The 24,877-nt window shown below is 38.8% G+C and overlaps 1 protein-coding gene across 1 annotated transcript in view; it reads right to left on the minus strand.

The window, feature by feature from the left end:
• VWA3B (von Willebrand factor A domain containing 3B) overlaps positions 1–24,877 on the minus strand; it is a 60,717-nt gene that overhangs the window by 33,188 nt on the left and 2,652 nt on the right. The window contains 9 exon segments of the mRNA XM_063392544.1: positions 267–421; positions 1,047–1,243; positions 2,968–3,084; positions 8,831–8,955; positions 10,810–10,979; positions 16,515–16,674; positions 18,906–19,156; positions 21,475–21,569; positions 23,096–23,320. Coding sequence (XP_063248614.1) covers positions 267–421; positions 1,047–1,243; positions 2,968–3,084; positions 8,831–8,955; positions 10,810–10,979; positions 16,515–16,674; positions 18,906–19,156; positions 21,475–21,569; positions 23,096–23,320 — 1,495 coding nt within the window.

Here is a 24,877-nt window from a genome sequence, read left to right on the forward strand (position 1 = left end):
GAGCTGAGTCGTTATATCATACCGTCCCTAATACAATAGCGACACACATCTGTGCTTCAGAAGGACAAAAGTTCAAAATCTTCATCAGTTTTCTTCTCTGGCTACTAAGAAATCCAACATACAAGATTCTGATTTAAAATAGATTTCTGGCTTACTACTGCTGCTGCCAGTTTACCAACCACTTCAATTTATTATGACAGTAAATGTCAAACTTTTTAACACTCATGTAGAGAGATCAAACTGATTTTATGTGAAAGAACACAAACCTTCCTTCCACTTGTCTGAGGGCTGTCCTCATTTTCTCTTTGTACTGCTTATACTTGTCTGTAGTAACATATACATGAACTACAGATCCATCTTTCCAGAGAGTGTGTACAAACTTATCACAGTATCTTGCATGAATTACCTTCCTCTTTGTCTCCTACAACAAAGAAAAACATATGTCATGTGGAAAACATATTATTTTGCAGTGCTTTTAATATTTGGGGAACAAACTTCAAAGGTACATGCTTGTTGCACATGAACAGGAGTAAAAAATAAACATGGGATATGGTGGTCACAGAATTTCCTCCTAGAAAGATTCAATAGAAATTTGTTTTATTCTTACAGCTAGCAAAAAAAATGAAGCTTACCAAACAGTGCAATGGTAAAGCTCGAGAAAAACAAATAGAAGACAAATTAATCCAAACTTTCTTAAGGAACTGGAACACATGGCAGCAGCTGAGACTAACATGCCCTCAAAAGATAATAAGAAATCTTTGCCCCACCCCACAGAAATACAAAGAAGTCTTTGCTTAAGTCAATCCTGATTCTTCCTTTTAGATTTTATGTGAACCAGCAAGGAGTCCTTAAAGCAGTCATTCTTAAAAAGCTCTTTGAGACATTGTTATTCTACGTCTCAATAATTAATAATACAATTTTAACAAAAAATACGAAACAACAATGCCATATACTATATCATCAATATGTCCATCAATCAAGTTTTCAAGATTTAAAAGCAAAACCAAACAATTCACAGGACACGAGGGAAAATTAACAATACTCACAGCATCAGTCTGTGAACATTCATCCTCTGGTTTAGTTTTTATGTCAACAAGCCCATCTACATGGCGAAAAACACAATCAGCAAGTGCATCATACACTGTGAGCTTCTGAGCTTTCAAGCCATACTTCTGCAACCACTTCTCAGAAGTCAAATATTTGTCAGTTTTATGTCTTGGTAATGGACAATCATCTCTGTTTGCTAATAAAGAAAATAAACAAATAAAATCTCCTGTACAGCATGGTTCATTTTAGAGAAGTTATTTTCAAAAACAGATTCTGATACTGGAATCAAAATTTTCAAACTTGTTCTGCTTGCTCTGACAGCATTGGAGTGAACAGATATTTCTGAGTGATTTTTAACAGTCTATACTTCAGCTGTAGAGGTTTTTATTATCAGACAACTCACTGCAACAAATTCTTTTGCAGTTGGAAGAAATCTCCACCAGAAGACAGGGACCAAAGACAATAAAATAGTGGGATCAACATATAAAAGGAATTTTCTCAGTAGTCGAATTACAAAATGCCAGAAAGTATTTCTGAATAAGATGTCTAACTTCAAGGAGAATCATTTGGAGAAAATGAAACAACAGAAGGTATAATTGAAAATACAGTCAAAATCATTGGTTAACGTTAATCTTTTTAGAGATAGCTATTTAAAGTAAAAGGCAAACTACAATGTCATATTGTTTTATAAATTTTCTAAGGACTATCTTATGGTAGGGCACTGCATACATGCACTCTGGACACCAGTAGAGTATACAGATAATATAGATAAAATATTAGGATACAGGGTTCTCCACTCATTTATCACTGTCCCAATAAGCCACACCTAAACAAAGAGACAAGGCAGTGGGTCCCATAGTAGAGCAACTTTATTTTATCACACTTTAATTTTGGTGGACCAAGGTGGTATAAATGTCTACTCAGTGTAGATACAACCACAAGGACCACAGTAGTGAGATCCTGAGCCTGTAAATAAACTTGTGGAGGCATCATCTGCTCTTACACACAGACCAGCCAACATCAGGGAGGTTCATGATCAGAGTCTGTTCATATGGAAACCTTTGTTTTATGTCTACTTGTGGTTCTTAGAACACAAATGTGCTCACACAATTTTGAAAAGAAAGCTGTTATTTCCTTTCTTCCACTTGCTTACATAGAGCATCTCCATTTTTGCAGGACTGAGTAGCTTCTCACTGTCCCTTGTTAAAGCCTTCCAGAACAGAACTTCAGAAACCAGCTATGCTTTTATCTCCAACAGGATTCAATCCAATCAAAATGCACAGAACAACAAATGAGTCATGTTCTAGGCCAAACATAGTGGCAGGAGCTGTTGGTTTAATGAACAAATGTAGGTGTTCTTCTATATTTCTTGAGACAGGAGTTGTCAGAGTTCTCATTCTGAATTGTTTTCAGACCTCTGCCCTTGACAAAAATGCAAGCCCTCTGCTTCCTCCCTTTATGTGGAATGAACTAGCTACCAGGTTGGAGGCTATCCCAAGAAAACTGTGATAGGAGAGGGATGAGTTATTTCCCCAACATTGTGTAGAAAAAATTGAACATTTACCGGTTCAGGCAGACAGGAAGAGGTCACAAAAAACCCCAAAATAATTTCCATATTCTAAAATCCAGGTAACTTCTAACCCTAGTCACTGGTAAACTAAAAATGATGTGTTTCAGCCTGAGCTGTTAAAGTTTAGCAAGTTTAAGCCATAGTAAACAGAGATTTGTATTGGAAAGTTTAAAGCAATCCTAATTTTAGATAACAATTACAGGTGCTATATAGATACAAAGTTGCTATACCCTATATATAGGTATTTTTGAGACAACCATCCCCAAACTGATCTGCAATCAAAACTGTTCTCAAAAAGACGTTCATCATTAACATAATGGTAGCTGTCTTGAAAGAAACATAGATGATACCATCTTGAGAAGCAGCCTGGTCAGATTCTGGTAACATTTCCTGAACTTGTCTCACTGTACTCCTGGCTTCCTCCAGCTCCTTCCAGATCAAAAAGACATCTTCACAGACACCAACTACTGCAAGAGAAATAATAAATAGAGCTTCATGTTTTTATACAATTCCAGCTTTCTGTAATTCCTAAATCACCACAAAGTCATTGGTATATCCAGATGTTGCCGTATAACCTTGTTTTCTTGAGGTCCCATTGCAAGGACAAGTGCTGCTCTCTGATAGACTTCAAAAAAGGGCTCAAACCTGGCTCCAGGATATGAGAGGTGTTTATTATGTTGGAACTAACCTCCAAGTTGGCCACAGATGATTCCCATAGTGGAAGAAAATACATTTTAACACTCTCAGAAAATAATAAGGAAACTCCACAATGAAATTCACTTGTTGCTCCCTGGGCTTCATTGCAAAACTTGGCTCCAAATATTAAACCCAGATTTGACATATTAAGGAGAAGACATTTTTTACTCTTTCCATTTCCTAAAGTAAATAATTAATTCTATTTAAATCTTCTTTCCCTGATGATTATCTGATGCAATTTTGCTAAAATTAAATTTATTTTCATCCCAACAATTCTCATCAGTCATAAAAAAAGCTACCAAAAAAAAAAAAAAAAAAAAAAATTACTACCAGGCTATATTTTCAAAAGAATTGAAAAAATTCAAAGCTGGAATTGTGGAATTGAGACAAGGTTTTCTTAATTTCAACAGATATATCTTTCATGATGAAAATAATAAAAATACTTATATATTTCATAAAAGAAACTACTAAAATTGAGACACCTTGTATACCTAAGCAGTAGGATTGGTATTAAAAATATGTTAAACTAGGTTACTCTCAGAGTTTAAACTGCAATATAGGACAATGCAGAGAAATTGTGTGTGGTGTTACAGCAAAAATATAAAAGAAACTGAATCATCAGCTATCCTAACCACAAACACAGGTTATAAACTATTGCAGATCACAAACTATTAATGAATTGCACACAAAAATGCTGAACAAGGCAAACTGTATCTTGTCATCCGGTGGTTCAGCTACTATATGGTGATGGTTCACTGTAGGAAAAGTAAGATCTGCAAACTTGTCTACTCAAGTAGGTTATCAGTAAACAAACAAACCTGGTAATTTTGTTCTTTTGGTAAACTTTCTGAAAATAATAAAAACAACAACAATAATAATAATAAAGTTATATAAATAAGAACTCAATTTTAATTGTGAAATGCTTTCAGTTTCAAAGAAATATATTGAATTGTGTTATTGTACACTGCCATCTCCTGGGACCTTCCTGCATTTCAAAACATCTGTTGCTGCCATTAGGGCAAAGTTCAACATTTCCTAAATCACAAAAAGCTTCACAACAGCAGATCATTCCACAACATGAAGCACAAAAGAAAGAAAAAACTTCAGTCTCTAATTAAACCTGTTAAATTTAAGAAAAGTATTCTCTTCAAATATTTTGGAGATAATTCAACTTTTATTTTATAAGCAATCTCTCCCCAGAAATGCAAACACATGCATTCACACCACACATGAATGTAGTTCTAAGTTTAAGGCAGTTAAGAATGCAATTCCAGTAGTGCTGTCTCCAACTAAATCTGGATATTCTCCACAAGCTGTCAATTACTGTAATCCAGATTTAATTTTATGAATATTTTTAATATTTTTCATTGTTTGAAAATATTGAAAGCAATTTGTCTATTTAACTACCTCTAAAACAATAACAATTATATCATTGTGTTGCTTCGTTTTCCCTTAAATTGATGCTAGGGCCTCATCAGTTTTACAGCATTATTGTTACTGTCCCGACTAAGATAGATGGATTGAATTGGTATTCATGAGAAGATATTTTTTCCTCATTCATGCTTATAGCACAGCAAAGTAAGACTCCATACTCTTTCAAAGGAAATGTGCTTGATGTCACTTGCTACACAGCACAAAAGCAGGCACCAAGAGCTGCACATTGTGAAATTCCAGTTCCTTAAAACCCTTTTTTCCGACAACATTTTTCCTGGATTCAATGGGGAGAGAAGCTTGCAAGCAGTGATATCCACAGCAGCTTTCTCTGTCTATACAGAAAGCTCAGCTGTACCTCCAGTTTGTCCTCTTTTCCCCTATAGCTAAGGAGGAGTGGCAAAAAACCCCTGTGGCTTTCAAAACTGAACCCCCAAAATCAAAACCTACATACACATGCAAGGCATAGTATCTTCCAGATGTGGCTCTCAGCTGTGGTCCATCCCTCAAAGCACATCTCTGGTAAATGACCAACATATGATTTACATATTGTTAATGAAAAAATCCTGCATATAAAAAAAAAAGCCCATAAAATATAAAAAATATTTACAATATCTTTGAAACAGGAAGCAAATCCCAATACAAAAACAATTCATGGAAAACAGAACCATTTCTTACTTGTCTGATTATCTGAATTAAACTGTAGAAGCAAGCAAATCCAAATATTATGAAATAAGATCTATTTGAAAATGAATTTGCTGGCAAAGGAAGATGGGGAAATTGATTTTCTTCACTGCCAGTCCCTTTCTCAGCCTCCACGTGGCAGCAGAACACAGCAATATACCCTAAAGCATTGACTTTTAAAATCTCCGCTTAGAGGGGGATGAATGAAGGCACAAAGAAGCATAAGAAGGTAGTCCAGAGCTTTTACCTGCCAGGTCAAACTGCACTGAAACTCACTGCAGCCCAATCCTGCCCCTTTTCCACTGGGCAAATGGACAAAGCAAATGAACTTTGTATCCCATGTGGTATCACAGAACAGCTATCTGCATCACTCTCTACATATTAGCAAAGGGATTTGCCAGGCCAAGGTTAGGCTGCTGAAACTAGACAAAGCACATGCAAGAAAAAAGCAGAGGCAACGATCTTTGCTACAGCTTCTAGGCAAAGTAGCTACTCTTCAGTCATTATCCTAGTTCTCCAAAGGGAGGGTTCAACCTTTCCCATGTCAGTGTATATAAACAGTGCAGAGTTCATTGACTTCAGTGTCATACAGGAGAATGGCCCTCTTAACACTTCCCTTTTTTACACACAACAACCTGAAATATTCCCTATCAAATTTCCCTAAATGTGAAAATCAAGCACACTCAAGAACAGAGCCTTATAATGTTCACAAGGAGATCAGATACTTCTCTGTTTGGATTTATCACTTCAGTAAAATCCTGATTTCAGTCCATTTGCATTTTCTCTACACATGCCAGCTCATCTATTCCACCACACAGAAACCACTACAGAGAAATTTACTGTTTCTATGTCAGCCACTGAGGACCCTCTGTTCATTTCAGGATCTAGTTCAAGGCACCACTGCTTTTCAAGCCCTATGCTGCATTTACCACCCTGTTACTCCAAGCAGATGAACAAATATGCCCTTTTCCAAAAAGATATCTTTTCTCCACAGCTTCCACCATTCCTTGCCCTCTATGTCTTCAAGTTCCAACCTAAATGTCACTTCCTTTCCATTTATAATTTTAACTACGTAACAAGATTGCTTAATTCTACAGCTTTTTGCTGTAGAATAAACTGCACAAAGAATGTAGGCAGAAGTGACAAGAGGAAAATTAGTGCTGGATGAGGAGATATTATCACATTGGTGAAATTAGGCTTTATGTAAAAACATTTCTCTGCCATAAGTAAATCTGAGGCTGCCAGCATAAGGACCCTAACGCTTTAATGAGTTACACCTGTTTTGAACTCAAGCACCCACTCAAAATGAGTGTAAAAAAATTCAAAATTGTCAGTTTCTCACACTTGCTTTCTAAATGTCTGCTGAAGATGCAAAATAGGGGAGAATTGAGCTCTTATCTAAAATTTTAAATAGTTCACTTCTGACTCGTTCTGGTTAAGCAGATGAAAAGGAGTGAACATAAAGATGTGTGGTATTTGCAAAATGCTGATATTCAGTGGATACTCAGAAACTATCAGATGTTGTTAAAACAGCTTTTCCAATCTATATAACATGGTTATGAGTTTCAGCTTCCAGCTGTTGGATTTGTAGTGCAAAAAGGAACATAATCAAAATATTCCCGTGCCTCCCTTTAGTTTTTAGAACACCACATTTGAAGGATTAAATCTCTGGTTCATTCTCTATTTATTTCCTTGTGTAGTTTATGCCACACATCCAAGAACCAGTTTCACAAACGAGTGATCGACACCTTTATTTTTATTGCCTTATTACTACACCCTTGAAGGAGTCTCTGAAACAAGAGAAATCAGACACAGACCAGAATAATGTCTTCAATGTGTTTTCTTTTCTGAAAGGACTTAAGATTCTGCATATGACTGAAACACTCCAATTGGCTGCCAGTGATGTCACGACTGTGCTTGTAATACCCAGTAAATGCAGAAAGCTAATTGTGTTCCTTTTTAATGCATAAATCCCACTCCATAATAGCAATAAGACACAACAGACAATGCACTTCAAGGGGATTACTGCCCTTTTGAGCGATTAAAGCTATTCAGCTTTCAGCTTTAGAAACACTGGTGAGGAAGTAATTTCAATCATATAGGAGCTCTGGGCTCCTCTATTGAAACAGGCTGACTGCCCCAGGGGAAGAGGGAGGCAGCTCCCCCATGCACACCCCCAAACGTGGTACAGCAGGAAAGCACTCACAGCAGACTGAAGGCAATCATTATACTGCTCTGCATTAGCATGAAACGATAGCGTTTTGAAGCAGGCTCTGCTGTTGGTTTCTAAACTCTGCATGGGTGAGGCTTGGTTGTCCTTTCACAACTCAAAAAAGCAGGTGATACTTCACTCCTTTATTTCTGGCCCCCCACAATGGGTCTTTCTCTTGTGCAGTTATAATCATGGTCCTAGTGAAGGTAGGTTAGTATGCAAGAAACTTCATTACAACCCAAATATGGGCCAGTCAGTCGAACAGCCTTACATGAGACACCGCATCCACCTTATGCCATACATTCCCTAACAGTGAGAAGAGGATAAAACTATTCTACCTTTGGGGCAACACTACTGGCCCTAGAACAAAGGGAGAGTAGGGGGTAGGTGTGTTGAGCCACTAGACTACAGACATCTTATGATTCCTGATGTCTAAAAGAATTTTTTTTTTTTACTCTCCTGCTGAGAAAGACATCAGATTTGACACACAAAGCCTCACTTCACATCACAAGCCCCTCTCCTCCTACCCTGGCTGAAACCACAGTTCAGTCCCACTGACTTACCCAGAGGAAGTAGCACTGTGACTAATATGAAACACATTGAGCTTTCTGCCCAGCTCCACCCACCAGTGAAACTGTTTATTTTGGTTATTTCCTCCTGGTATTTTTTCTATCAATCCTCCCACCACCACTTTGCACTGACTTCTCTACAGTCATTTTATTGTGCTTTTTGCCTGTCTTTGTGACAAGTTCTTGGGACAAGCAAGTAAACCTCATGTTGATTTAATCCCCTTATATTACCTATGAACTTGGCGTATATTGATGTTGGCTGTTGTATCATATGGTCTGCCACAGTATTCCTCTTCCCTTTTACCATTTCTCCATACATTTCCACACGGTCACTGGCATAAGCACACAAATACTATTCTTCATATTCCTAAATAATCTTCTTCTGCTTTTTTCACTTTTCTTTTATTCTCACATGCACATCCTCTACGCTCTTAATTTTTCTCTTTTCCATGCCCTCTCCTTCCCATACAGAGAATTTCAATTTCCAGACCAGTCCTGTCCTCACCCCACCCACACCTACAGGTTTCTTTTGATTTTATATTCATCAAGTTCCCCAACTACATTTCTATTCTGATACCTCACTGATAATATCAGTATAATCTTGAGGTTTATATTGTTTACCTAGTGGCATTTGCCCTTTCACTTTTCCAGAGTTCAGGGCAATTAATATTTTTCCATCCTCTTCATATTTTAGTGCAGATCCAGTAGCATCTCTATAGTCATTCTTCTCAGCAAAAGCATGGAATCTGTAATACAAAATGAGTTTCCACCAGTACACAAAATACATAATACTTCTCTAATTTTAAAGAGATGTCTTTCACACATACAACTACAGAATTATATCTAAAGCTTCAACTACAATAAGATTATTAATATTATCAAACTTTTTAATATACATTTATGTACTTTCTAAAGTCTTCTCATGTAGAATATTCTTTCTTTTCAATATTACTTACTGCAAGGCACCTTACTTTTCAATTTCCTGGAAATCTATTTTTAATTAATGTTTTTAAGAGCCTGAGCAGGCATGTAATTTGAGATGTCTGAGATGACACTAGCACCTTTTTATCAGATTATCCTCCCAGCTGAAAGCCTAACAGGAACGTTTATTTCATTATGGACATACAAATCAGGACGACAAGCAGACTTCATTTATCCTCATTGTCAAAACAGAGAAGGTCTCAAAGCAGGAAAAAGATGCATTTCTAAACCAGAAGTAGACTAGAAACAGGTTCAAGGCATGAAAAGTCCATGAACTTGGCCATTCCTGTGGGAAAGCTGACTTAAACTTATATACAGTTACCAGGCAAATATCCACCAGCAAGCTATTAACTGGCCCTGTAACTCTCTGCACAAAAGCTAGACTCATGAAAAAAGACAATTGTGAGAATAGTATCAAACAGAACAATTCCTCTCAGCTCCCTGCCACAACCCTTTGCCTCTGTCTCTACCTTACAAGAAACATTCACTTTCCTTTAACAAAGAAGGTATAAACACTGCCAAAAGAAAATGAGAGATAGTGACTGGCAGTGTACCTGGTACCATAGAGGTACCACACTTCTAAATGACCACAATCATTTTAAACACACATCAGACCAGAGCAAACATAACACTTTCCCACAGTCTTGTTTTTGGCAGAGGCTCCAATCTCTTAAAAGATTTTTCTAAACACAGATGGCTATAAAAGAGCTAAGCAGCTGCCATCTTACCAATTGCTCTGCTGTCATTTGGGAGATTTCTACTGTTGGAGGGCATCCCACACTTGCACAAACAACAGTGAAGCAGAAAAAGCTAGCAGCCATTTCACAAGTCTGTAACTGTATGGTGACTTCTGTTAAGCAGAGAAACACCTACTGACTCCTTCTGCCTTCCTGCTGTTGAGTATGACTTTGGTCTTGTAAGTTTTATATTTGCTCATTTGTTTTCCTTATTTTGATAACAGAATCAAGATTTAAGTCATCTTATCCATTTCTACTGATGGCTGATTCTCACCACATGGCTGATTCCCAGGATAAAGCAGTCCATAAGCTGTGGAATATATTCATTTCCACCAACCATACCAAAAGGATGCTAGAGAGCATGCCACAGAACTGCTTTTCCACACAGCAAGGCCTGAAGAATAACACCTCATCCATTTTCTATTATTCCATGAGCTGATCATTTAGGACAGAGATTTCCGTTTCAGCACATCTCTATGGCAGTTGACCCAGCAAAACTCTAGATCTATTTCTGGTGTTTGTGGATACTACTAAAGTACAAAGCAACACAATAAAAACTTATTTCAGTTTACATTGTGACCATTTCCCCTGAACTGTTTTCCACACTTCAAGAGAGAGGCAGATGGCAGATGATTTTGGGCACAAAAAGGGAATAGCCTTTCTGCTAGCCAGTGAGAACATATGCAGAAAAAAGCCGGACTGTTTAAGCAGGGCCTGCATTCTAGTCATATCCCTTAAGACTATTTCCTCATCTCCAGATCACTTACTGAATTGCTTTGTCTCATTTTTCTCATGGATTATACTCAGGTATGTCCCAATACCATTCCTATCAGCAAAGAACTTCACGAGCGCTGAAATCTTTATTGTCCTTCTTTGTCATACCTGCCAGATGTCAAGTGGCTCAACTCCTTCAGAAAAATAATAGTTTCATCTTCCCTGGCATTGAAAGACACCGTGTTGACTGGACAAGAGCCATCTGAAACCTTTTCAAGGAGTAGCTGCTTTGTGTCCACTGGAACATCCCCCACAGCAAAGTAATAAACAGCTTCAACCTGTCATTAAGCAGGAAAAAAAGGTAATTGGAAGATGTTTTACGTAAATATCTGATACTTATTCAAGCACTGACCTGTGCTCAGTATTGGTAGGAAAATTTGGTAAAACTGATGCATTACATGGGCTATAAGATTTTCAGACCTTTGGTTCTTCCTCTCACTTATGCTAGTAATTCAAAGGAAGGCCACACAAAATTTTCCCAAGTGAGACAAGAACCTATCCCACAGTCCCTGGGTGTGATTCTGCCCAATGCAAGCCTCTTTCCACACAAGTTAACTGAAGCCAGAAAGAGGTGTAAGGAAGGACAATTGCATCATTAGTCAGAAAAAGGCTTTGTGCCATATGCCACTTTTATCAAGAGACATGCTATGTTGGTGCCTTGCCAAGGCTGAAAAGTAGGCACTTTATACCAGACATGGCTTTACTAGCAGCGTGTATTCTGAGGTTAGGAAAGATAGCAGTCAAGGGAGGTGATTTTCCCATTCTGCTCTGCACTGGTCCAACCTCACCTTGAATATTGTGTGCAGTTTTGGTCACCACAATATAAGAAAGACACTAAACTATTGGAGAGCATTCAAGAGAGAGCAACAAGGATTGGCCTTGATAGGGAGCTGTATGAGGAGTGTCTGAGGTCACTTGGTCTGTTAAGTCTGGAGAAGAGGAGACTGAGGAGAGACCTCATGGTGGTCTACAACTTCCTCATGAGGGGAAGAGGAGGTGTAGGCACGGATCTCCTCCCTGTGGTGACCAGTGTGGGAATGGCATGCAGCTGTGTGAGGGATAGTTTAGATTGGACATTAGAAAAATTTTTTACACAGAGGGTGGTCGGACACTGGAACTGCTCCCCAGGGAAGTGGTCACAGCACCAGCTTGACAGAATTCAAAAAGCATTTGGATAACATTCTCAGGTATATGGTGTGATTCTTGCAGATGGTCCTGTGCAGGGCCAGGAGTTGGGTTCAATGATCCTGTGGGTGCTCTCCAACTAAGCATATTCTGTGATTCTGTGATTTTTTTGAGTGCTATTGCTGGTATTTACAGATGATTTGTATTTTTTATAGTTCCCAAGACAGAAGGAGCTTGGCAGGTTTGCTACAACCACACACACTTATATTCTGAAAATGTTATTACAAGAAGAGAGAGAAGCTGAAAAAATGTCTTTTAGTTATTGCTTGAATATTGCATTATGAGGGATTTTATGTTACCTGCACTTATCCATGTAACGATCCTCATGGTAAGTATGATGTTTCTTGAATTTTCACCATCATTAAAAACAGATGTAACAAGCAACTATCCCATGATGACTTTCAAGACAATATGTGCAGTATATCAGTTCTGATATATATCAGTATATCAGTATATCATCAGTATATCAGATGGTAGATACCATCTGATAAATACTTGATAAATCATTGTTTAACTGAAAAAATACATTTGAATACACTCACTTCTGTGCCCAGTATGGAATGGATCATCCTGGAAATTATGCTAAGGCACATGGAAAATAAGAAGGGAACATGACCTCTTTAAGGGCAAACCATGCCTGATAAATTTGGTAATCTTCTACAGTGGGGCTGATGACCTCATCTACCCGGACACACATCAAGCATTTGACACTATTCTGCACAACATCCTTGTCCCTAAATTGAAGAAACATGGATTTGGTGGATGGACCACTCAGTGGATAAGGAATTGACTGGATGTTGCACTCCAACAGTTGGGGGCGAACACCTTGATGTCCAGCTGGAATGTCCATGGTGCTCCTGAGGGGTCAGTTTGGGGACTGGCACTTTTTAACATCTCTGTTGGTGACATGGGCAGTGGGACCGACTGTACCCTCAGCAAGTCTGCCAACACCAAAAGCTGTGTGGTGTCTGATGCCCTGGAGGGAAGGGATCCATCCAAAGGGATCTGGACAGCTTTGAGACATGGAATCAACTGAACTTCATGAAGTACAAGGCCAAGTGCAAGGTCCTGCTTCTGGGTAAGGACAACCCCAAGTTCAAGCACAGTCTGGGTGGAGAATGGATTGAGAGCAGCTCTAAGGAGAAGGACTTGGGAATGTTGGTTGATGAGAAGTTCAACATGACCCACAAATGTGCATCCCAGAAATCCAACTATACTGAGGGCTGCATCAAAATCAGCATAGCCAGCAAGGCAAGGCTATGCCCCTCTACACATGAAACCTTTTCTGAAGCACTGTGTCCAGCTCTGGAACCCCCAACATAAGAAGGCATGGATTTGCTGGAGCAAGTCCAGAGGAGAGCCACAAAGATGATCACAGGGCTGGAGCATTTTTCCTACAAAGACAGACTGAGACAGTTGGGGCTGTTCAGCCAGAGAATAGAAGGCTCTGGGGAGATCTTATAGTACCTAAAGGGGCTTGAATGAAAGCTGGAGAGGGACACAAGGAAAAGGGAGAACAGACTTAAACTGAAGGATGGTAGATTTCCATTAGATGCAAGGAAGAAATTCTTCACTATGTGGGTGTAAGGCACCGGGAGCAGTTGTCCAGAGAACTTAGGAATACCTCATCCCAGGAAGTGTTCAAGGCCAGGTTAAATGGGGCTTTGAGATACCTGGTCGAGTGAAAGGTGTCCATGCCTATGGCAGGCGTGTTGGAATTAAACAGTCTTTAAGGTCCCTTCCAACCCAAATTACTCTGTGATTCTACAAATATGACTAGGAATCCCAGGATGTGCACCACAAAAGACAACTATTTGAGTCTGAGATGGCACTGAGGAAATGTCTCTGCATTCACATAATTCCATGCAGTAGTAAAGCATATTTAGTATCACCCACAAGTGTGGTCATACATTTCCACTACTGCCTTGGATACTGATTGATATCCCAGCTCCCTGAACAATTTCTGCATTTCAAGCTTCACCCTCATGTACCTTTTGGCACCTTTCTCAACACTGGAAGATGTCTCTCCCAGGCAGCAACCCAATTTTGCGCTGGATCGGAAAACTAACGGAGCAGCACCTTGCCACCTTGAACTTCTTTTGAAGTTCTTCTTGCAGAGGAGTGAGATGCTCCATGTGGAAGGCCATAGTTACAGACTCCACTTATTTGGGAGCAAGCAGGACCAGGTATCCTAACATCACTGATAATTCTAGACCAATACTAAAGGTAAAGAGAAAAACTAATGTTTTTCATTAAAGTGCAAAATTAACAAAATTCTTATTAGCTTTAGAAAAGGGTACACAGAAACAAAAAGAATAAACTCTTGCACCTATCTGTGTTTTAGTTCAGTTTTACAAAGTTCCCTGTCTGCCTCCCCCAGCTAAAATGCTATCTGAGCCTGCAAACAGGTCTCCCAGATGAGACCCAATCCTTGGACAACACCATGTTCCTACTGCTTTTGTTGAAGAGGCTCCTGGCCCAGAGCAATGCATGCATATTACACAACCATTTTTCCCTGTGTTCCCTCAGATACACATCTTCCCTCCCTTCCCTCTAAGACTGCCATTAATTCATAAACTTGATATTCAACAAGAATAGAAATTTTCATTTTCTTCAAGGGATTTACTGCCTGCCTCTGCAACTTTTAAAATGCTGACATTTATTAGGCATGGCTGATATTGAACCAACCCCTCACAAGAAATTTTTTAAAAATTGTGAACCACTCTACTTAACTACTTACTCTACTTAACTACAAACCCAGCAATGACATACCACAAAGGAAATGTTCCTCATAGGCTAGTGGGGAAAAGTAAAAACCTTTCAAGTGAGTCCTTCATATTTTGAAAATCGTAATTTATACATTTAAACAAGCAAACAAACTTCATATAAGAACAGAAAGGAGAACAACATGAACAGTTCCCCACAGTCTTGATCTTGGTGGGGAGTTGTTTTGGATGAGTGATCCACACTTCATGGAGTGGCACCTGTACAGAACTGAAGGCTAGACACTGTGAATGCATTTGTGGCAGGCAGAGCTCAAATGATTGCAACATTACAGCAGACTGATCTTGAGGTTGGGATTTACAGGTCATAAGGAAAGGAAATCTAAGGAATCACCACATATGGGAAGAAAAGACCAGCTGAAGGAATGGCAAGAAGAACAATGTCTAGGGAAAAAAAAAAAAACCACACAAAAACAAACAAACAAAAACCAACCTCCTGTTTTGGAGCAACTTCTGTGGACAAAGCCAGTTCTTAGGAATGAGTTATTCAGTAAGTAGACTAGTTTTGCCTAGGACTGAATGGGGTATCCTCCATCTGCACTACAGTGAATGTTGCTCTTAAGTGAACTGTCGGTTATGAATGATAATGACTCTGTTTAGGAGTAATTTAAGTTTGTTTTATGTTGAGCAACTGACCCAATTGACTCCTCCAGATTGCCTATTGGCCTACCAATATCTGGAAAAATAACATATGTTTCTGTCTGACAGATTTTAATTTCTGTTTGTTCACCCAGAGATTCATCAGGTCCAACAAGACTTTTTTCATTCAGACAATGCTGAAATACAAGTATAATTTTTAGTCACTCATCAGGAAGTTGAAAATGCTAATAAGATTTATGGAGGGAAGATTTTAAAAAGCATTAATAAAAGAGATATTTCACTGGTGAATAATTTGTTCCTTACTCAGTTGCTTTTTAATATTGGTTTCCAAACATCAAGGCTCATCTGGATAAGAATCCAGCAGCATAGGGAAGAACCAGAAGGTAACTTGGGCAAAATTTATCTTTCCCTTCAAACAGTGTCTCATAAAGATATTTACAAAGGAGTTAGGATTGGATCTGTGCACAGGGATGGATGCTAACAGCAATGAAAACCAATGACTCTACTCCACAGACCGTAGGCCAAATTTTCCATTAAATTCAGGTGTTAGAGAACTGAAAGAATATACATTGTAAGGAAATGTAATAAAATATTTCTTTAATAACACAAGTTTTAAGCGACTAGCTCAAATGATGGCATATATGTTTCATTTCTTGTGACTCTAATGAATAAAGTAATAGGGTACTTTTAAAAATGAACAGTATTTAATTGCAGGAATAACTGTAAATGATTTGTCTCTGTCCCAGAAGAAAGTCTAGCTATCACCTGGCTGATGAAAAAGAATTTGTGTAGACTTATCATAAGCTAAAACTTCCATAAATCTCCATACTCCCTATTTTGAATTTTAAATATAACTTTTCGTAAGTTGGATACATAAAAAAAATGGTTTCCCTGGCTTAAATAATGTTGACTAGAAATTTTCTCATAAACTTGAAGCCCTGAAAAACTTATATGGAAAAGAAAGTGGGAGGGAAGGTGTTTTCTCTTTCCCTTAATGACTGAATGTTATTTATTCTGGGTACTCTAGGCAAGAAAATAAGTTTCTGCATTCAAAATACAGTACATTTACATAAAAAAGACAATCATTAAGCATAGTATGCAGCTACACTTGAGGGAAAAAATTCTTTCCAAATGCTGTCGTTCAAAGTTATCTTTGCAACATTGATCAGGGCAAGTGACAGCAGCCAGCCTTGCACTGAATACTCTTAGATTTACTTGGGCTTCTGAAAAGATGCATGAGCTTACCGCTTCATCACCCATGGCTTCCTGCAGAGCTTCAGCAGAGCTGGTATGGCTGACAGCTGTCATATGGTCCAGCTTCCAGAGCCATGTAACTGCAGACTTTACAGTATGCTCAGACACAGGAGTACAGTTCTGTTGCCACTTCATAAGATCCTGAGCAGCCCTGAAAATGAGATTAACTATAAATCAGAAACAGTGAGAATCATGCTGGCAGAACAAGAGAGTGGAGCTCTGCTATTGTTACAATTCTTTTATATTCTTAAATAAGAATTACAATAAACCACAAATACTAAATCTAGACTTGCAATAAAGGAAGCAAATTAAAAAATTAAACCATTAGAAAAATACTGTAATTCCATAAGGGGTTTTTTGAGACAATTGTTTCCAAAGTAGAGTCAGGGAAGATAAATATTTTTAAAAGTAGCTCCTGATTCATAACTCTCCTTATCATAAAAGATCAATCAGGTTTTTAAAATATGTGCATGAAAAAGAAAAGTGTCTTCCACAGGTCTTGTTCCACAGCTTGCTCTACAACCTTTGTGTCAGAGCAGTTTAAGTGACTTTTTGTTTGGTAATACAGCTGATCTTTAGTTAGCCATCAAAAATAAAATTTGTGGTGCTAGGCTTTTTGGTATTTTAATTGACAAAAGACCGTAGTCTTAATGGAAGAACAGAAGTACAAAGCCAATGAGCACTTTTGCCTGTGCACTTATTCATAAAAAGGCAGAAAAGATCTGTAAAACCGACAGGTTCCAGTGTCTGTGACATTCCATCAAGAACTATTTTAAGAGTTTCTTGCAAATCTAAAATACAAATATATTTCCCAAGACTCTATTAAAGTTGTAATTTATATACTATATTGTCTTTTGTTTCCCTCCTGCAAAAACAAATTGATGAACATAATTATTGTTTCAATTTTGACTTGGCTTTGCAGTTCATTTTTAAAGAAAGAGTTCTCTGTTCTCATAAACTATGAAAGTTATCTACTTTGGAAAATATCTTATTTGGAAAGTATCTACTTTTACAACAGGTTGCCCTGTGAAGCTGTGGATTCCCCATCCCTCAGAGTGTTCAAGGCCAGGCTGGATGGGGCTTTGAGCAACCTGGTCTAGTGGAAGGTGTCCCTTCCCATGGCAGAGGGCTTGGAACTAAATGGTCTATAATGTCCCTTCCAACCCAAACCATTCTGTGATTTTATTACTCTCCTTTCCAATTCTCAGTAGTATCACAATCTCGAGAATTAAGATAGGGCACCTGAATCAAGTCTGTAAGACAACGCCTGGGTAAAATAACATAAAGAATCACCACATAATTGCAAGTTAATTGTGGAACCAATTTTAAAATTACATGACCTAATTTTTTGATTGTTTTTATCCACTCATCTATCCAAACCCAAGCTTCCACATTCAAATCCTCATGCATGTATGAGAATTTTTGCAGATAGGTAAAATTTGAGTAGCTGTTTCTATTCTTCTAACTAAATACAAATTCATTTATTCCTCTTAGGGAACAAGCGCTTGGGAATCTTTTGTTATGGAAATCTACTATTGTTTCCTAGTGCTGCTACTGATTTCTGTGAGCATGGAAATCTATAGAAATAGAAATGGCTATGCCTGTGCCTATGGCACTTGGGGGAGTGCACATTTAGCTGCAAAGCAGAAACTTGTAATGTCTAAAGACATAAGAATGCAGTAGATGGTCAGATAGAACCTCATCATTTCACTAATATTGCAGCATCTGAAGGGCATTACTGCTGTTGCCAGTCTTCCTGATTTTGTAGAAGACGTGTCAGTATTTGGGTTCTGTTACCCTTTATCTGTTCTTCAAGGTAACTTCAGTGGCCTTCTATTAAACATAAGTGGCAAGTTCAGCATGACTATGGGTGAAAATTGGTGGGAAATCTACGGTTATTAGCATGACATGAATCATGACAATTTCCAGTACAAAAAGCACCTTATCCAAAAACATATAACATGCAACTCCTTTTTATTCTCCAGCAATGGGCTGACATGGACTTCTTTGTCCAGCCTGGAGAGACTTGATTGTGGCCTTTCAGTTCTCTAACAGATTTTGAAGAAAAATGGGTACAGTCTTTTTAGTAGGGCCTGTAGCAATACAACAAGGGCTGATGGTTTAAAACTAAAAGAACCTATATTCAGACTTGACAAAAGGAAGAATTTTTTACTATGAGCATGTGAAAACACATGAGTAGGTTGCCCAGAGAGGTGGGAGATGCCTCATCCTTGGAAACATTCAAGATCAGGCTGGATGTGCTTTGAGCAACTTGGTTTAGTGGAAGGTGTCCCTGCCCATTTGCAGGGGTATTGGACCAGATCACCTTTAAATGTGCCTTCCAACCCAACCCATTCTATGATTCTGATTCTTTCTGCTTACCGAATAAGGTTGAATCTGGAAATTTGTATCACCTGTTCCACAAGTACCATAGAAAGTGCATCCCGACATACATCAAATTCAGTTGGAGCTGCAGTGCCAAAATCCAGCACAAAGACAATGCACTGTTCTTGAATCACTCCAAATATCTGCCGGCTCTCACTGGTTAACCATTCCATTCGCTGCTGATATAGCTCAATAGCTCCAATTAGGCAATCCACAAAATGAAGAATCAGTTCTTTTTTGGCTGTCAGCTTTATTCAAATAAGGGAGAGAAGGAAACTGAACATCAAAACAAATAATATAAATGCAGCCCCAAGCTTAGCACAGCTGCATAGCTAGTTTGTAAGCGTCAGATATGCCAGCTAAGGTAGCAGTGAAAACAACCCATTTTCCCGCCACTGTTTTAAGAGCAAACACTTGACAAATGCATCTAAGCTATAAAGAAAAGGCACTGCATTTTGTCCTAATTGCTTTTCATAATCTTTTTGTGTGAGCATGGGACAGTGCCAGTGGGTTGTCTGACTTGTCTGTCTCAAAACTGGAGCAATTAGAACACAGGCTAGGATGTAGAAAGGGCTGCAGAGCAGATGGGTGAACAAATAAGGACACAGAAACTTTATACCTTCTCAGACTAGAACTTGGACCGGTTTTAAAAAAAATTTTTACAGCAATACAAGGCAGCATACGGTTTGGTTCTAGGACACTTCAATCTCCCCCTTGTCTTTAGCATTTGAAAGGAAAATGTAAAATGTTTCTTGTTTTTACTATTATTTCACTAACAATGCCCAGCATTACAGATTAACTATTTGTAGGTAGATGCTTAGGCAAATTTAGTTCAAATAATTGCAATCAACAACTAAAACTTATCATATCTTTTCAGTAAAGTAAAATCTAGAACCAGTATTAAAACTAAAACCAGCACATCCTCTCTATGAATAAACATATACACATTCACCATGACCTGTGGGTCTAAAAATGCACCACAGATTCCCCCAGTATCTCTAGCCCATGTGAGTTGATTTGCTTGTTGCCTTCTACTTCTAATTTCCTTTCCAGGATAAGTACAAAAGCTTGGAAATTCAGAAGTTTTTAAACAAGAACATTTCTCAGGGAGAAGCTATTTTGTGTGTCAGTCTGCACACTTCTCCCTCTCAATTGTATTTTTCTGTGTTCTTTAATATCAGCTCAGGCCCTATAATGTGCCTCCCACGTACAGAGTCTCAGGCACTCTGCCAAAGGAATGTCGGCCTGGGAAGGCGCATTTAGAAATCCAGTTTCCTTCTGTGACAGTCCAATTCATACAAAGAAGTTTATTGCACTACACCGAACAAACTCAATCTTAAAATAAAGCAGTTTTCTTAGAATACTCCCTCTCGTGTAGCAAGCAAGCACAGATTTCCATTTTTCTGAGGGCCAGGAAACTTCTGACTGTCCAGCCTAATTTTATTCATTTAGTTCATACCCATTTATTTTTGGACTAGCATGGCTTTTAGCAGAGAAAACTACAGTTTCTTTCTATCCCTGTAATTTGCCTTTCTGGAGCATTCAAGGGCAATAATACTACCCTTCTTCTGTCTTCTTTCAGGCTTATATTTCAGCATCAACCAAGCCCTCTTATCATATGATCACTTCACTGCAGTTCATCCTACCAGCTCTTCTCAGTACCTGCTCTGGGGTTTGAATTGCTTCTTCTAAGCCTGTAGTAACTGTATACAATATTGTATTCAACATCCTAAAGGAGATCTGACCAGATTTTATATTAGCAAAAATGCCTTTCCTGCTGCTAACAACACGTCCTAAGATTAAAAGACATTAGGTAGATATTTCATATTGAATTAATGGGAATAAAATGAGGGGAAAAGGCTCCCTGAAATGGTTCTTTACCCATTTTTAAGCTTTGTGCCATCAGAAGTGACTCTGGTCGTCAGAAAAAATGACAAACCATTTGCTTTTGTAAAATCCTTTATAAATTAGCTCTCTCCCTTCCACACTCACATGCACATCTCTCCAATCAGTATCCATCCTCCTAACAATGGGGCTGCCAGCAGCTGTTGCTAAGACATTCCTTAGAACATGAGCCTGGGCAGAGATCCAGCTAGCTGTCTCTATAGAATAGGCCGAGCCTTTTGTGACCTGCTGGCACTAAGCAAAGCGCTGCTTTGCATTGGCAATGACAGCACATTATGTCTTCTTGTTTCAGCATCCCCATTTATTTTATTGGTTACAATTTTATTTTTTTAACTGGTTCTGAGCATCTTCTCTTTAAGGGTTCCCTCTTTCAAGACAGTGTAGATGTTGCTTAGAAACTGCAATCTCATCTGGAAAAGATTTACTGCAATGCTGCACCAAGGCAAGAGACTAAGACTTAGAGGGAAAAAAAACTATCTAGCTTTTCTACCACTTATCACTAACAGTTTGACAAAACAGAAGCAAAAATCATCAAAAGATAAAGTTCTCACAAAGAATATAAGTATTTTATGCCTTAGGAAGACATTTTAGTCTCATCATTCTGCTACAGTGATAATAACTTCTAAGCACATAGGGAAGTTACCACACCAGCCACACTTACATTATACACGCTGCCATCTTGTGCTCTCTTGTATTGAGGAAACAGACCATCTGCATATCGAGAAGCCACAGGTTTCCCCAAGGTGGTCACATAATCTACAGCAAAATTTACAAAAGATCAAGTTGCTAATCTTTGGGACTACTTCAAACGTATTTTTCAGACTGATGTGTGTGTCATCCCTGTGTAAGGCGCATGCATCAATATTGAGCTCCTGACATTAAGAAACTTGAGAGAAATTCTAATTCTGTTTTTATTTTATTTTCTGGTTATATCTATGATGGAGCCCTGAGGCCCTCAACCTCTGGCTGCATCTCCTGTTGTCCTTGGCTGTATTCCCTGGATGGACCCTAGACATGGTTAATTACCTTGCCCTGCACCAGGACTGTATCCTGTTCAGTGAGGGCACTGCCTGGGCTGCAGTCCTTTTTGGCTCCTGGTTCATTTTCCTCCCATAGAGCAGCCCTGCTTTTGCTGCTTCCTCCCAGTTTAATCAGAAGTGAGGAAAAAACACACATAGCTACATGGGACTTTAATTATTGTGAGGTTTAGGCAACCTCACAACAGGACTTGCAAATATTTGTCTGTCAAACCAAATACAAAATCTGGTACAGATAATGCTGTTCTCTTACACAACTCAATAGGTGCAGAAGTGAGTGCATCTAAGGAAAAGGCTGCACTCTGCACTTTCAGTAGCTAGAAATCTTCTCCAGGATCTCCACTGATAGGAAAACATTAGGGGTGGGAATAGCTAACGTCATAAAGCAGCTATCTGTACACGATGCTGCCCTGCCAAGCTAGTACATTCTGCTCCTAACACTGTAACAACTTTAACCCTGCTTAACAGCTTCTTCTTCACCTGCAGCATACAAGATATCAGGAATTGCACTGGTGATCTTTGAAAGCCCTATGGACACAAGCCAGCCAAAACCTTAAATTATGCAACCTAGAACTACTGCAATACATTAAAATTCCTAGTTCTCCGGCAGCAAGCTGTTCAAAGAAAAGAATATATTACCATGCTCTGCAAAGCACCATTATGGCAGTGGTTAATAATTATTAGCAAACTCTTCCCCTCCAGCTGTCAGATAACTGCAAAGGAACATTTTTCTATAGTCTGACTTTGCATGAAAAGCAGACTGAATTCTAATTAAATTTAACTTTTTCCTTAAAGCTGGATCCCCAGAAATAATATACTATTCCCAAATACGTTTACTAGCCTTGATGATCTATAGTAGATCACAGATTATGGCATGGCATACATTATGTTTGCCATCTGAAAGGAGACAGATCTTATCGTGTGTTACTTGCAAGAAAAAGATTAACAGTCTCAGCAGCACCAGCTAAGCTATATTGGAGATGTGAGGATGTGAACTGCAGCCTAGGGCAAAGAAACAGTACACTTGAGAAAAGAAAGCCATTCTCAGACCCTAAGTCCTTCCAAAGGAGAAGGAGTTTCTCAGTCCTCTGAACTGGCAATGTCAGCAACTGTGGATACAGTTTCCATTTCTGCCATTACCATGTGAAAATCTCCACTGTGTACATTGGGGTGCAGAATGAGTATGACTCTCTAGACTCTTCAAAGTTGGGGGATTTATTATTCTATTATTGATTTGTCTTATACCTTTCCTGTGCTGGAATCCAACCTGGGACAAAATCTGGGACAGGGACAATTTATTTCTTTTGAGACCATAACGCTGAAGCCATTTAGAAGAGGAAACAAGGGACTGAACATCTGTCCTCCACTGACCGACCACCAGTCTCCTTTCCTTTTCTTTTGATTTCTTCTTGTGGACCATGTGGGAATCTTCAGGATCTTGTCTGTGCTTTGAATCAAAGGCATCAAAGGCTGTAAAGAGAAATGAGGGAAACACTATATTTCCATTTTAACAAACACTTTCAAAACCAAACAAGATTCATTTCTCCTTTCTTTACCTGTATTCCATGGTCCTGCATATATGTATAACTTACCTCTTTCTTTCTTTTTTTTATACTGAATAATTTCCTTAATCTGGAGAGCTACTCTCAGTCCTACATATCCACTGTTACAGCTGTTTATTCATCCATATGCATTCACCTTCAATTTATTAAACAAAATGTCTCTTGTATGCTGAAATAATTCCAGTTTGCCAGATGGCACTTCTTCCAACTCCTAAGACATCTCTCCTATGTCTTGGAAATCAGAACACATAATAGGCATTCAAAGATTGTCAGATTGTCACTACATATACATTAGAAGCATTATGCAATAAACAAGGATTTCCTAAAAATTGTGTGTTGAACTCCTAGCATAAGCAATAGCATTGTCCCCAGAAGAATCTGACTTTATTGCAAGGCTGGTGAAATTCCTCTGGCCACATGACTCGCCTCAAGTTTAAATGATGATTCCGTCAGTTTCTGTTCTGGGCTGTGATGGATCATGTGCATGCACAAGAAACCATGGACATGAAGATCCAGGTTCCTTTTAAGTTCTACAGGACATGGAACACACCTGAGCATGGCAGTACGGTTTGCTAGGCTAGCTCTACTTGCATTTGGCAGCAGCAGCAGCTCAGACCCCAGAGCGCTGAGGCAGAAATGGAAGCAATGATAACAATAATGCCTCTGTTTCTCAGCACAGAGGTTCTAGGAGGACTTTGGTATTTCCTGTTCATTCCCAAAATACTCTGAGTGAGCTAAGCTGGCTCCAATTGATTAAATACCCTTGCTGTATCTAACTTTACTTTCTGTGGACTTTAGAAATTTCTGTATGTTTTCCCCAGTACCAACATCATCTGGTGTGTCCCAGTCCTCCTTTGCCCGTATAGAGTAAATTGCCTGTAAATGTACTGCACGTATCAAACTGGGCCCAAAATACAAAGGAAGGTACTTCTGTCTTTAATGCCTCCAAAATAACCTTCAGTCTAGTATGGAATATGATCAGAACTCCCTGCTAAATTCAGCTATTATAACAACCAACCTGGTTCCATAGGTTCATTAGATAGACAGTTCTGCAGTTAACACTACATAAAGGAAATGAGACTCTTATCTTCAGAAATCATCTTTCAGTGACCGAGGGCTTCTATACAAAGTAGACTGGCATGAGCTCTTTCCCAGTCATCAGTCCTACAAGCAGGACACTGGGCTGGCATGCCTGTAGAGGTTGGCATTTTACCAGCCCTCCTTGGCTCTGTGCTGAAGCAGCAGTGACAGATGTTAACTCTAAAGAGAGGCAGGTGAAGCTTTGCAGCTGCTGGAGCTTTGAATACAGCCAGGCATTGTTTATAGTCACTTGAACAGCCATTCACAGCTTCCTTCTCCAAAAATACATAAAGGCTAGCTCTGCACCCCATACACAGCCCAGGTGAGAGTGGCACAGCTTCAGAATGGCTTGTACACAGCCAGCGTGCACACCACAGTGCATGGT

Source organism: Prinia subflava, chromosome 3 (genome assembly GCF_021018805.1).
Source record: "Prinia subflava isolate CZ2003 ecotype Zambia chromosome 3, Cam_Psub_1.2, whole genome shotgun sequence".
NCBI lineage: Eukaryota > Metazoa > Chordata > Aves > Passeriformes > Cisticolidae > Prinia > Prinia subflava.